We start from the raw sequence: 15549 nt of genomic DNA, 5'->3' as shown, positions 1-15549 counted from the left end.
ATTTTATTTTGTATTTCCTATACACCACATTCCTGTTTTCAGTTGTGTTTATTACCCGTCTTTTGCCTCTATCCAGGCTTTTAGTTAAACAATTTTTCTATTCCTCTTCTGAGCTCTGACCTCTTGCGTTTTTAAACTATTTAGGTTACCTTATAAAGTCTTTTTGTAAAACTTTATAGCATTTCTTTTGGCAATTTTATTAAGAGGCAGTATATTGCCTTTATAGCCTTGTGATTATGGTGAAATTATTTGTCTGAATTTATCTGTTTTCTTTTGTGATGAATTACCTCAACACAATCCCACAAAAATCTGCAATTCTCCTTGCCCTGGGAACATATCTCCATTCAGTTTTGAGCATTCAAACAGTCAATCTGGCTCACTCCAAATCTTGAAAAATTTATAGTTTCATTGTGCTGCAATCTGGCAATCAATGTCTCTAGTATCCTTTTCACTCCAAAGTGTCTCCAGCAGTCTCCTTGGGCTAGAAGACTGCTGTAGACAATACAAGATGACATGTCCATATGACTTTTCCTTAGGCTCCACTTCTGCTGATGTTTTATAATGCAAAACTAGGTCTCTGATGGGAAATTCCTCACTTCTTCCAAGGCCCATTCACTCCCCTAGATTCTGCTCTCTATGAAAAAAAAAAAAGTTGGCAGTGCATCTCACAACCATGACACTTATTTGGGGGGAAATCTTGAGATCTGAAGAGGCATGTGCAAGCTGTCACCATATAACAGACAGGTCAATAATTCACAGCACTTTGCAGGTGTGTTTCAAATTTAAGATTTGGATTTGGGGCCATTTCCTTGTTTGGGGGAAAATGATTTTTTTCTACTTTTGCTCTTTTTTGTCATTAACCAGAAGTCAAGCCTCTCATAAAATTCTACAAACTAGTTCTGTGTATTTACTAATAAATATTTATTTACTGCCATCTCATCATCTATTCTATATTTTAAATTACTTCTGTATCTCTCTTTGGTCTCTATTTGGTTAAAAATTATTCTGCACGTTTCTGTGAAGGTATTTTTTGGATGAAATTAACATTTAAATTGGTGGACTTTGAGTAAAGTAGATTATCCTCCATAAGGAAGGTAGGCCTCATTCAATCAGTTGAAAGCCTTAATGGAACAAAGACTGACCTCCCTGAGGAAGAAGGAATTCTGTTAGCAGACTGCCTTTGAACTCAAACTGCAACTCCTTCCTGAGTCTCCAGCCTGCCAGCCTATCCCATCAGATTTTGGATTCACCAAGCCTCCACAATCACATGAGCCAATTCCTTAAAATAAATCTATCTTTCTCCCTTTCTCTATTTATATATACATCCTATTGGTTCTAATTCTCTGGAGAACCCTAATACAACAACTTTGACCTGTACGGGTTCCTCCCTTTCTGGACTTTATATATACATACATATGTATATGTTATACACACACACACATATATACACACACATATATGTATACACACACACATATATACATACACATGTGTAAGTGTGGGTGTGTACATATATACACATATATATGTAAAATGTCTATAGCATCTTGCTATTGTTCTTAAATTGTACCATATTTAAGTCTTTTCTTTCTAATTATGCAAGAATTTTCTTAATAACCAAGATCATAGCTTAAAATCCTTTGTCTCAACCCCTCATCAGTTCATAGTTCTTAGGCTCAAAATACATTTGCTGGATTGAATCAAGAAACAAGAAGGATACTATGGAAATGCTACCTAGAACTACCTAGGATCTCAGTCAGAGAGATGGATAGACAATTCTTCTCTAGGAGGAAGATAAAAGTTTTTTTTATTGTATTAAGGTTTCTGCATGGGAAATTGATTACTGAGTATTTTAAATCCTCCCAATATGCCCAGCTTCAGCCCTCCAGCTCAACCAGGGCAACAATTTGGCTCTGTAAGTCATGATTTGGTAACCTTGTGGTTATTTAGATGTAAACACATTTTGCCTTTTCATTCTACGTCTAAGCGCACACCAAGTTTAAGTGATGACACTATTCCATGACTACCAAGTGTTTCCCCGAACATTCTCAGATAAAACCTTCCAGTCTCTAGGGCCACTTACGTCATACTTTCAGGTTCTAGTGCACAAGCTCCAACTGCTTTTGTGACATTGACAAGAAGAGCTTGGTTTATTCCAACGAGGAGGTTCACAAGTGGTTGAATACCACCACATTTCCGGACAATGACTCGGTTTTCATATTCCTGGCAGCATTCTCCCAACGCACCAACCACATTCACAAGTACTTCTTCAGGCTGATCAGTCAGAAGCCCCACCAAGGTTTCAATGGCTTTGTATTCCCGAAACCTAAGTTCATCAGAAAAAGAGGGAGGAAGAGGGGGAAAGGGGGAAGCAGTATTATTTTTGGTATAAAGTTAGCTGATAACATAAATGACTAAAAATTACTAAATGCCAACTATATGCTCATTCAATCCTTACAGCAACCCTATGATGTAGAGACTACTATAATGTTCATTTTCAGAAGGCTAATGTGAAGCTTGGTAAATAGTGAAGCCAACATCCACAGCCAGCCATCTGCTCCAGACATGTGCCCTTAACCACTAGCCTGCACAGTCTCTAAGACAACTACTTCTTTCAGATCTGAGCATCAGTGATTCCACTACCCTGAGGGTTTTTTCCCCCATGTTACAGAGACTATTTTACATGAACAAAGCAAAATAAACCTGTTATATCAAATGATCATAAAGTTTACAAATACTTTAAAAGTCATATTGGAAAATGACCACTGCCAGGTGGTGAGATAGGAAGTAGGAGTCTTTCATTACTAAGAATCCCTTAATTCTGCCAACTTAATCCAGACTGTACATCTATGAAAACTACAGGAGTAGCATTAGAATTGACTCTTTATTAAAATAGCATTAAATTACAAAAATGTGTTTTGGTGGCCATACTCTTTTTTTTTTTTTTTTTAAAGATTGGCACCTGAGCTAACAACTGTTGCTAATCTTTTTCTTTTTCTCCCAAAGCCCCCCAGTACATAGTTGTATATTCTAGTTGTGAGTGCCTCTGGTTGCACTATGTGGGACACCGCCTCAGCATGGCCTGATGAGTGGTGCCATGTCTGCATCCAGGATTCGAGCTAGCGAAACCCTGGGCTGCTGAAGCAGAGCACGTGAACTTAACCACTCGGCCATGGGTCGGCCCCCGGTGGCCATACTTTTATTACAGAATATTGCAATGCCTTCTCTTACTTGGTCACATTCTCTTTGCTGATGGAACATTTCCATATGGCTCCCGTCACAGCAGCCAACCGTTCTTTATTGTCAGTGTTATTGAGCAGACTGGCCAGAGGTTTAAGTCCTCCATGCAGCCTAACCAGGTCACGGGTTTCTTCATCTTCGGCACACTACAACAAAAGTCAAGTCAGAGGCTGTCAGTGATCAAGGCATATCAAGCTTTCAGTAATTCCTAAAGGAGGTTGCCATTATAGTAGCTTTGACACTTCTTTTCAGAGAGTATCATTTTCTGAAGGAGCCTCCAAGTGAAATATAATTCTTTTTTATAATGGCTATCCTAACAGTATCTCTCTTCCCCTATGGCGTTTTGACAATGTCTAGCAGTTTCTACATACTTGGCAATTCTCCCAGGCCAGTTTTGAGGTAGCCTGGCTTCCACTGAGACAGAGGCAAAGGTTGGTATGGTATCTAGAATGTCACATGCATAGACAGAGGATTTCTGCAGTGATGCAACACAGAATCTTGGGAAAATGTAGTAGAGAAGATGGATGAGTGATAGGGATTCAGTCAGATCTTCGATGACCCCAAGAGTGTAAGAGACAAGAAATTTCCCCAATAGAGTTTCTATGCCCAGAGGAGTGGGTTATATCAATAGCAAGTGACATTTTATTCAAATATGCTTATCCATGTTTGTGTCACCCTTTCAAATAAATATGTACTGTATAGATGTTCCCAACCAATCATCCTTGCCAGGTTATAGAGCCAAAAGATGATAATTAGTATAGGTTTGCTATCATCCTAAGCATACAGTTGGTCTCTGAGGCCATGTAAGACAGATGCATGTCATGTATCATTCATGAGGGCCACTAGAAGAAATTGTCACTGCAGTAAACCATGAGTCACCTGCCATGTTATATTCTATGTGTGGCTTTCAGTTCTGTTTCAGCTACAACTTTCAAAAATTAATCACTATTTCTAACTGACCCTTAATGCTTACTCATAGGAGGCAGATATACAAATCAAGGCTATATATCCATGTTATAAGCTGTGTCCCCTCAAAATTCATATGTTCTAACCCCCATACCTCAGAATGTGACTGTATTTGAAGATAGGGACTTTAAAGAGGTAAGTAAGGTTAAACGAGATCATTGAGGTTGGCTCTGGTGTCCTTAAAAGAAGAGGATATCAGGACACGGAGGAAGGACTTATGTGAAGACAGAGAATTACACATGAACATGAAGACGGTCATTTACAAGCCAAGGAGAGAATCCTCAGAAGGAACCAACCCTGTTGACACCTTGATCTTCTAGCCTATTATGAACTGTGACAAAACCAATTTCCTTTGTTTAAGCCAGTGTGTGGTCCTTTGTTATAGCAGCCCCGGAAAACTAATACAACCCTCTACTGACAGGAGCCCCTTCTCCGATTTTATCATCGTGGTGTACTCTCTCACTTGGCACATTTTAAAATACGTTCTATTCCCAAAACTTATTTTGGAAATCTATTCCAATTAGGTAGAAGCTGGCGTGGCCAGTAACCAGTCATATAGTAATTTGTCAAGGCCATCTTTTCTTACCCTTTGCTATTCTAATCTGTTTTCTAGTATATCATGAAATTTACAACCCATATAAAGTTAATAAAGATTAAAATAAGTAAATTAACAAAAAGATAAAACAGGAACACAGACACACATGCACTCATTCATCCATCTTGCCTTGGTAGGAAACAAATTTCCCAAGACCACTGTGTTTGAATAGGATATATGAAAAGCAATATACAAATATCAGGTGTACATCACTGTATTTCAATTTCTGTGTACACTACATCATGTTCAGCACCCAAAGTCTAATTATCATCCTGAAATTTATATAATGTTATAAACCACTGTTACCTCAATTTAAAAAAAAAGCAACATAGAGGCACCAGGTAAGTATTTAGATATTTTACACTAAGTAAATCATTTTAGCAGACAAAGATATATAAGTGTCTCATAGAATTGTAAATAACCACACACGTTGAAGCAAGTTTCTCTCTGACATATACAGGAGGCATCTGTCATGGGCACAGGACAGTGGTTCTCAGACTTGTGAGTACATGAAAATCCCTGGGGGTTCTTGTTAAAAATGCAGATACAGCATCCCACCCCCAGAGAATGAGACCTCGTGTTTAGAAACACTGCCTTAAACTAGATGAATAAGAACACCACGACTGTGCAGAGTCCATCGGACCTGGTAGATGGCCATGGCGCAGTGTTCCTGCAGCTGCTCATTCTCACTGTTCAGGTTCTTGACCAGATTCTCAATTATCCTTTCTGCTTTGATTGAAGCTCGGTAACTTTCCTAGGAAAAGAAACTTAAGTATTTATGGGTGTATAATGCATGAATATAATAAGCACCTATTCACATTCATTAATAGTTACAGTGAACAAACTTTCTTGGTAAATAAACGCCACAGTCCAAGTTTAACACATCAATATAATGATAAGAGAATTCAGTCAACATTTTCAAAAATATATCACACAGGTACCAACATAATTAATGTTCTATTAGTTTGATATAATTTCTAAAAAAATGCTGACTTCTTGAAAAAGAACCCTTGGCTGTCATGACCACCTTAAAAGTTACTTTCAACTAAAGAAATCAAAGTAAGTGAAAGCAAGGGAAGCAGCGCTGGCCTGAGTACCTCTGACGCACATTCTTGCAACGTCCCCACCACCGGAATTAGCACGTTTTCGTGAGAAGTCTTCAGTAACTGAGCCAACAAAGGAATGCCCCCGGCTTTCCGAATGGCTTCTTTATTTGCATAACTCTTACTGCAGCTCCACAGTGCCAGCGCCCCGCAGCGAGCCACTTCCATGTCTCTGGTCTCATACAGACTCGACTGAGCAGGCTCTGTTGAATTCTGCCCACAGTCAAGTAGAGCGACCTACAAGAATAGGTAAATACAAGGGACTTGGGAATCTTTAACATATAACAATGCATTCTGCAATAGCTACGGGGTTGCTACCAAGCTCAGCTCCACCAAAAATAAGAACACTTTTAAAAATTAACTTTCATACTACACAGCAGCCAGTGAAAGCAAAAAAAAAAACCAACAAAACCCTTCAAAACAACCTTCACCCAGATTTGGGAGCTTTCATGTTTCCTTCCCACAATAAATTTAATCCCACCAAGATAGTATGTTCTTAACACGACTCTAACATTTACATTAGTAAGATTTGTAAACCACATCACCAGCCCTGGTATCTTAGAAAATTAAGGTCTCTAAAGTCACTAGGACTTTCTAGCAAGAGATGAATGGATTTCACCTTCTTAAAAACGTGAGAACTCCAGCCCTCCACCTGTGCTACCAAAAGCAACCAAACCAAATGGCACAGCTGCCAGGATCCTCTCTTTTCTTTGCAATAAACAAAGTCACTGAAGATCTTAAGGGAAAGGCAATTCATCTGGCTATAGCAGTGTCAGTGTACTTCATGGACGAAGTGAAGCCAGGTCTCCCAGAGGTGTCTATCCTACACGTGTCTACTCCATTCATCTCTTTCTGCAGGCCAAGTTCCATGGATACTGTCCACATAATCATGACCACCAATCCCAATTTTACAAAGGAGTAGCCCAGACTAAGCAGAGTCTCTGATTCCTAATTCCAAATTCCTGGAAGAGAGATCTGGTAGGAGCAGTGCTGAGTCCAGTGTACACTCATGGTGTAATTAGTTATGGCCCAAGGAATGACAAGGAGTGAGAAATATTTACACGGCCTTTAGGTGTCTACTGGGGATGCAACATCAATGCAGGAAAGAAATTCTAAGATAATGGGATTGAACATAGGCAGAAAGCCTAAAGGCATCTCTTTTACAGTGACTCCCTCATTTTCTCTATAAAGTCCAAACTCCATAGCTCATTGACTAAGGCCCTGTGTGATCACCCTGGACCTCTATCTTCATCTCTCACTACTCAGCCCACCTCACATGGCCATATTAAACTACCTGTAGTTTCCAAATACACAGTGTTGATTCCCAGCTCTGGGCCTTTACCAACACGGCTTCATCTTCATAAAATGCTTTTCCCTGGTATGTCCTCCTGACAAATACCTACTCACCTTTCAAGACTCAGCAAAGGCAACAACTCCTCTCTCCAGCCTTTCTTGACCCTCCTCCTCCAAGTAGAGTCAATTGATCACCCATCTCTACTGTTGCTCCACTATTTTCAGTGCTGACACCCATGAAATACCTAAAACTAACCATTACACTTACATCTTTTCCTGCAGTCCCCCAACCCCACATCTTCACCACCACAAGACTGTGACATCACTGTGGTCAGGGACATACATTTATTTATATTTATATTCCCACCTCCTAGTTCTGCACCTCACACACATTTCAAGAAATGTTTGAAATAGTTTTCAGTGAAAGGGTCAAGCAGGTTATACATACAGAGGAACAGAGAAACTTGCCACAAGACCAACAACACTGGATCTTACAATATTTCACTGCCTGGATGCATTCTCCCTGCTTGCTCAGACTTTGTCTTCTGCCACGTCTTCTTATTGGGCCTGCCGCTCCAGAGACTGGCCTCCATCTAGGTGCCCAAACTCCACTGTGGCCAGCGCCCTCCTGCCTCTCTGATCTTGAACTTGATTCCCTTGCTCTGGTGCCATAACCAGCTCACCACTTCATCTCTGTATTGAGTGATCTCCTTCATTTCCAGTTTTAGTTGGGGGCTCTTGGCAGTACGTCATCTACCCCGGCCTCATACCTAGCAAACCAAAAATGGATCCCCAATCCTAGTCCTTCCCAGATGTGTCATCAACTCAGCGATTACAAGCTTATTATTAGTCTATCCAGTATTGGTCTTTCCTGTTCCTAATTTAGCTATTACTTAAAATTAAATTAAAATGTGCATTTCTGTCTTGACTAGGTTAGTACAGTTGTCCAAACTCCAGGTCCCCAAATATGATGCATAGGACTTCCATAAAAACATAGTTTAGTTTTATATTACATTATTCATTCTTATAATTTAATGGCAATAGTTTCAGTGGACAGCCACAACAGCCTACCATGTGATTTCATTATTTAAGCTAAATAATGATAATCATAGTAATAATCACCTTCCTCCAATATTTTATTATGAAAATTTTCAAATGTACACAAAGGCTGAATGAACTGTACAGTAATTGTACAGCAACATCCATATACCCACCTCATAGGTTCTATAATTTACATTCTGCCATATTTGTTTTACCATCTATCTCTTCAGCTATGTCATCTTATTTTTGAAGCAAATAATTACAATTTACAGTGTTCTACAGATTACAAGTGAATACACAGAATGTCTTTTAGTAAATTTCTGTACACATTTCACTGCGTACATATTCACATTAAATCCACATTAATTCAATAGGTATCCATTAACCCTTTATATGTGTAAAGTTCTGGCCTAAGTGCTGTGGATGACACTAAGATAAACAAGACCTCTCCCATCTTAGGGAACTGAAAGTGCAGAAGTGGAGACAATCCAGTAGCATAAAAGCTGTGGGAGACACACAAGATCTACTGAGCCTTACCAAGGAGGATGAAAATGCAAATCCATATTGCACATTATTAAGGCCTTTCCTGCTGGGGCAAGGTGTTGAGCAGAATGCAAACTTTTTTCTTTCAGTGATAATTATTGAAACCAAAATTTTTCTGATTATAAAAGTAATATTTATACAACAAACTGGCAAGTGTAGAAAAATAGGAAGAAAATCTGGTAATCACTTCAGAGAAAATCATTGTGAATAATTTTGTGTACATATTTCAAGTGTTTTTTCTATACTTGTTAGGTGGCTCTTTAAAAATTGGGATCATAGGTATCATCAGGTTTTAATCTTGTTATGATTTTTTACATAAGATTGAATATACATTTATACCTTCTTACTAAATAAACTTCTAGAACATATACTGATAGCTAATGAAATATGTTTCTTATGGATATACTGCAAATTATTTTACTAACATCATATTGTAAAACACACTGAAGTTTTCAGTTGTCATTCTGGCAGATAACAATGAGATAAACAAGTACCTGCAGCTCTGACTGTCTTCTTGGGGGACAGTTCTCACAGTGAGGTCACCACGTCAGAGGTCATGGGCTACCAGACTGTCTTCCACAGTGCGGGGTTCCCCCCCTCCCCTTACCAACACTGCACACACACGTGGATATATCCCCACCAGTGTGAAACGTGAAAACTACATCTATCTCTTAACATTTATATTTCTTTGAAAAATGAACATGTTTTTTGGTCGTTTGCTAATGTAAATATACAAAAATAATTTTAAAGGACATGTTATACAAAAAGAAGCATTCCCAGAACACACCCTATGCTTATTTAACATCCAGGAGTGGGCAGGAGGGGCGGCGGGGAGTTGACGTCTCGGTGGCAGCTGGTGTGCTGATGACAACGTCAGAGGTACTCACCAGTTTGGTGATGCCTCCGTGGCTTCTCACCGCCCGCCGGGCTCTTCTAAACTTGGCAACATTCGCAATTGTCTCAGCTGCCAAACATTTCAGAGTCTTATATGGAGAATCAAGTATTTTAACCATAATTGGTAAACCCCCAAGGTCAACAATATTACGTCTGATTTGAGGATTATGACTGATTTCCTTCAGGATTTTTAATGAACCAATCTAAATGAGAAAAAAAGTTACAGATGAATGAGTGCTTAATACATAGCCAGTGCTATACTTTTAAAAATTCCAAGTCTGCCTAAAATCCTTCCCCAATTAAGTCTTTTAAAGAAATAGTTTCTATTCCAAGGTGTTACACATATCCTTCATATTTTCCTTTAGTTACGTAAACAAACGTTCATCATTTAAAAAGCACATGCTATAGTCATGTGCTACATAACGACATTTCGGTCAACGACAGACCACATATGTCAGTGGTCCCATAAGATTAGTACCATTTAGCTCAGGTGTGTAGTAGGCTATACCATCTACATTTGTGTAAGTTACTCTAGGATGTTTGCACAATGATGAAATTGCCTAACAACACATTTCTCCGAATGTATCCCTGTTGTTAAGCGACACATGACTGTACTATAAAAGAACCAGGAGAGAAAGACAAAAAGCAGAGAGATGAGGAGATCAGCCAACAGAAGTAGCAGGCTATCGGTAATAATAGTAGATAAAACACGAAACAGGCAGGAGGAGAGACGGACACTTAGTGCTAAGAGAATCCTGAGAAGGTACGAACCAGGCTCCTCATCCACTGTGACAAAGCCACTCACCTTACATTTGACTTCATCTGTATCAAGTAAATTGATTAAAACTTCAAGGCCTCCAACATCCCTGATTGCCAACTGGCAGGTCTCGTGTGCTAAGTTGAAATCCTTCATTGAACACAACGCAATCACTGTAGCTGTCTGATTTCCTCCCTGTGAAGACGCAAGGCCATGGAAAGTTTAAATACGATCACATTCCCATAGAAATTTACTAAATGTTTATGAATCCATGAACTGGGAAGTGTGTCTCCCCATACACACAGCATATGAAATTTTTTTAAGTTCTCTGAGTGGATTATAATTTGTTAAATGAATCATGTAGAGCTGACACACGAAAAAGCTGTACAGAGTATCATAAAACATTATTCCAATTAAAAGTCAACATTTAGGGTGCCTGGACTTCCCATAGACATCCTTGGGGACACAGTTGGAGCTCCAGCGCCTGGCTCTGCGGTGCGGGGGAAGGCACTGGGGTCCCGCATCTCCCAGGCAGGGAAAGCCTCTGCTCGCCATTAGCAGGGAGGCCACGCCCAGAATCCAGGACAAAGGGAAGCTCCCTATGGGCAGATTCCCCCGGGGCGGCTCCAGACTGCAAGCTGCTGCTGGGCTCACAGTCTCCGGTGCACAGCTTAGTGTAGGGGGCGCCCGGACTTCCCGTAGATGTGCTTGGGGAGATGGTTGGAGCTCCAGCACCTGGCTCTGCGGCACGGGGGAAGGCTCCGGGGTCCCGCATCTCCCTGGCAGGGAAAGCCTCTGCTCGCCATTAGCAGGGAGGCCACACCCAGGATCCAGGACAAAGGGAAGCTCCCAGTGGGTGGATTCCCCGGGGTGGCTCCAGGCTGCAAGCTGCCGCTGGGCTCACGGTCTCCTGCACACAGGTCAGTGCAGGGGGTGCCTGGACTTCCTGTGGATGCGCTTGGGGACTGGGTGGAGCTCCAACCAGGGGATCGCTCCAGGGTCCCGCACCTGCCCAGCAGGGAGGGCCTCTGCTCGCCATTGGCAGGGAGGCCCCGCCCAGCATTCGGAACACCAGGAAGCTCCCTAGAGCAGAATTCCCCTCAAGGCAGCAGCTTACAAGCCACCGCCAGGCCCACGGACTCTGGCCATGTCCCAGACAAGGCAAGGGGCTCCCAGAGATCCCGTGAGAGTGAAGTGGGGCAGAGTAGCGCTCCAGTGAAATGGCTATGTAGCCCAGGGGGGATCTTCAGGTTCTTACAGCAGCCTCAGCGAAAGCCTCTGTACAGCACTAGTGGAGAGGTCCCGACTGGTAATCGCAAGGTGGGAAGGCCCTGGGGCAAAAGCAGCACAGGTGAGCCAATGACAGACTGTAGAAGATACCCATAGCTCTGCTGGGACCTACAGTGGACATGTGATCTGGTGGGCTCTGTTAGGGACAAATCGGAGATTATAGGTGATCCTGCTCCTGGCTGATGGGAAAGCCCACAACACTGCTGCAGACCACAAGGAGGAAGCGTGTCTAGGTGGCCTGCAGCAGTAGGCACCAGCAGCCTGAGGGCCCCTTGCAATTGCCCCCAAACCGATGAGGGACCCTACAGGACCACTGTGACTACGAGGAGGGGTCCAGGCCCAGTCAGTAACAGCTGACAGGGTTCCTGGTTGGGGCAGTCTAAACAGCTGCCCCCCCACACACACACACCAGTCGCAACAAGTGAAAGCAGCAACTAAACTCTATCTCTATGCGGAGGCACAAATCCATGCCATAAAGCAGTATGAAAAAATATATTAAATCTCCAGAACAGAAGGAAAATGATAAGCACCCAGAAAACAATCCCAAAGACAATGAAATCTATAACCTAAATGACGATGATTTCAAAACTGCCATTATGAAAAAACTCAACGACCTAAAAGAGAATTCAGATAGACAACTCAATGAGTTCAGGAGCTATGTCACAAAAGAACTTGACACTAGAAAGAAGAACCAATTAGAAATACTGGAGATGAAGAACACAATGGAGGAGATTAAGAAAAATCTGGACTCTCTGAACAGTAGGGTCAATAATATGGAGGACAGAATTAGCAATTTGTAGGATAGGAATATAGAAATGCTGCAGGCAGAGGAGGAGAGAGAATTAAGACTAAAAAGAAATGAAGAAACTCTCCGAGAATTATTCAACTCAATTAGGAGATGCAACATAAGGATTATAGGTATACCAGAGGGAGAAGAGAAGGAGAAGGGGGCAGAAGGCCTGTTCAAAGAAATAATAGCTGAGAACTTTCCAAACTTGGGAAGAGAGATGGAACTTCACGTCACAGAAGCTAATAGATCTCCAAACTTTGTTAACGCAAGAAGACCAACCCCAAGACATATAGTAGTGAAACTAGCAAAAGTCAACGACAAAGAGAAAATACTAAGGGCAGCCAGGCAGAAGAAAATAACTTACAAAGGAAACCCCATAAAGCTATCAGCAGATTTCTCAGGAGAGACCTTACAGGCTAGAAGAGATTGAAATGAAATATTCAAAACTCTGAAGGACAAAAACCTGCAGCCAAGAATACTCTACCCAGCAAAAATATCCTTCAAATATGATGGACAAATAAAAACTTTCCCAGATAAACAAAAGTTAAGGGAGTTCATCACCACAAAACCTTCTCTTCAAGAATTGCTCAGGAAGAAACTCATTCCTGAAAAATCAAAAAAAGGAAAGGGGTTACAAAATCTAGAACAAAGGAGATAAGCAGAAGGACAATAACACAAAGTAACAGCTCTCCATCAGGACAAAAGAACCGGAAAACAAGTGATAAAATGGCAACAGTAGGCCCCCACATTTCAATAATCACACTAAATGTGAATGGATTGAACTCTCCAATCAAAAGGCACAGAGTGGCAGGATGGATCAAAGAACAAGATCCAATAATATGCTGCCTCCAGGAAACACACCTCAGCCCCAAAGACAAACAGAGACTCAGAGTGAAGGGATGGAAGACAGTACTCCAAGCTAATAATGAACAAAAGAAAGCAGGTGTTGCCATACTTATATCAGACAAAGTAGACTTCAAAGCAAAACAGATAAAGAAAGACAAAGAGGGGCAGTATATAATGATAAAAGGGATGTTCCACCAAGATGACATAACAGTTATAAATATATACGCACCTAACACAGGAGCACCAAAATTCATAAAGAAACTATTAACAAAACTGAAAGGAGACATCAACAGCAATACAATAATAGTAGGGGACCTCAACACCCCATTAACACCAATGGACAGATCATCCAGACAGAAAACCAACAGGGAAATTATAGAATTAAATGAAAAATCAGATCAGATGGACCTAATAGAAATATATAGGAAACTTCATCCAAAAACAGCAGGTTACACATTCTTCTCAAGCGCACATGGAACATTCTCAAGGATAGACCATATCTTGGGAAACAAAGCAATCATCAATAAGTTCAAGAGGGTTGAAATAATATCAAGCATCTTTTCTGATCACAATGCTATGAAACTAGAAATCAACTACAAGATTAAAGCTGGGAAACGGCCAAAAATGTGGAGACTAAACAACATGCTACTGAACAAACAATGGATTATTGAAGAAATTAAAGAAGAAATCAAATATTATTGGGAGACAAATGAAAATGAAAACACACTGTACGAAATTATTTGGGATGCAGCAAAGGCAGTCCTAAGAGGGAAATTCATTGCAATACAGGCTCACCTCAATAAGCAAGAAAAATCTCACATAAACAACCTCAAACGACACCTAACGGAATTAGGAAAAGAAGAACAAACAAAGCCCAAAGTCAGTAGAAGGAGAGAAATAATAAGAATTAGAGCAGAAATAAATGATATTGAAACAAAAAAGACAGTAGAAAGGATCAATGAAACAAAGAGTTGGTTCTTCGAAAAAATTAAGAAAATCGACAAACCCTTAGCCAGACTCACTAAAGAAAAGAGAAGTCTCAAATAAATAAAATTAGAAACAAGAGAGGAGAAATCACAACAGATACCGAAGAAATACAAAGGATCATAAGAGAATACTATGAAAAACTATATGCCAACAAATTGAACAACCTAGAAGAAATGGATAAATTCCTAGCCTCATACAACCTACCCAAACTGAATCAGGAAGAAATAGAGAATCTGAATAGACCAATCACAAGTAAAGAAATAGAAACAGTAATCAAAAACCTCCCCCAAAATAAGAGTTCCAGGACCAGACGGCTTCTCTGGAGAATTCTACCAAACATTCAAAGAAGATTTAATACCTATCCTTCTCAAACTGTTCCAGAAAATAGAAGAAGATAGAGCACTCCCTAATACATTCTATGAAGCCAACATCACACTGATCTCCTGACAAGGACAACACAAAGAAGGAAAACTACAGGCCAATATCACTGATGAACATAGATGCAAAAATCCTCAACAAAATATTGGCAAACAGAATACAGCAATATATCAAAAAGATTATACACCATGATCAAGTGGGATTTATACCAGGGACACAGGGATGGTTCAACATCCGCAAGTCAATCAACGTGATTCACCACATTAACAATATGAGAAACAAAAACCACATGATCATCTCAATAGATGCAGAGAAAGCATTTGACAAGATCCAACATCCATTTATGATAAAAACCCTCAATACAATAGGTATAGAAGGAAAGGAAAGTACCTCAACACAATAAAGACCATGTATGACAAACCCACAGCCAACATCATACTCAATGGACAAAAACTGAAACCCATTCCTCTCAGAACAGGAACAAGAAAAGGGTGCCCACTTTCACCACTCTTATTCAACATAGTACTGGAGGTGTTGGCCAGAGCTATTCGGCAGGAAAAAGAAATAAAAGGAATCCAAATAGGCAACGAAGAAGTAAAACTCTCGCTGTTTGCAGACGACATGATCTTATATATAGAAAACCCCAAAGAATCCATAGAAAAACTATTAGAAACAATCAACAACTACAGCAAAGTTGCAGGGTATAAAATCAACATACATAAATCAGTAGCATTTCTATATGCTAACAATGAACTAACAGAAAAAGATCTCAAGAACTCAATCCCATTCACGATCACAACAAAAAGAATAAAATACCTTGGGATAA

The 15549-nt window shown here is 40.4% G+C and overlaps 1 protein-coding gene across 2 annotated transcripts in view; it reads right to left on the bottom strand.

Moving 5' to 3' along the window:
• ODAD2 (outer dynein arm docking complex subunit 2) overlaps nucleotides 1-15549 on the bottom strand; it is a 187137-nt gene that overhangs the window by 104870 nt on the left and 66718 nt on the right. For both annotated transcript variants that reach the window (XM_014859085.3, XM_044762470.2), the window contains exons 11-16: nucleotides 10481-10627; nucleotides 9669-9878; nucleotides 5899-6141; nucleotides 5445-5555; nucleotides 3232-3386; nucleotides 2084-2326 (exon numbers count right to left, since the gene is read on the bottom strand). In XM_014859085.3, the coding sequence (XP_014714571.3) occupies nucleotides 2084-2326; nucleotides 3232-3386; nucleotides 5445-5555; nucleotides 5899-6141; nucleotides 9669-9878; nucleotides 10481-10627 (1109 nt within the window). The remainder of the gene's footprint in view (nucleotides 1-2083; nucleotides 2327-3231; nucleotides 3387-5444; nucleotides 5556-5898; nucleotides 6142-9668; nucleotides 9879-10480; nucleotides 10628-15549) is intronic.

Source organism: Equus asinus, chromosome 29 (genome assembly GCF_041296235.1).
Source record: "Equus asinus isolate D_3611 breed Donkey chromosome 29, EquAss-T2T_v2, whole genome shotgun sequence".
NCBI lineage: Eukaryota > Metazoa > Chordata > Mammalia > Perissodactyla > Equidae > Equus > Equus asinus.
The sequence above is the reverse complement of the archived record's forward strand: the minus strand, read 5'-3'. Positions and strand labels throughout refer to the sequence as shown.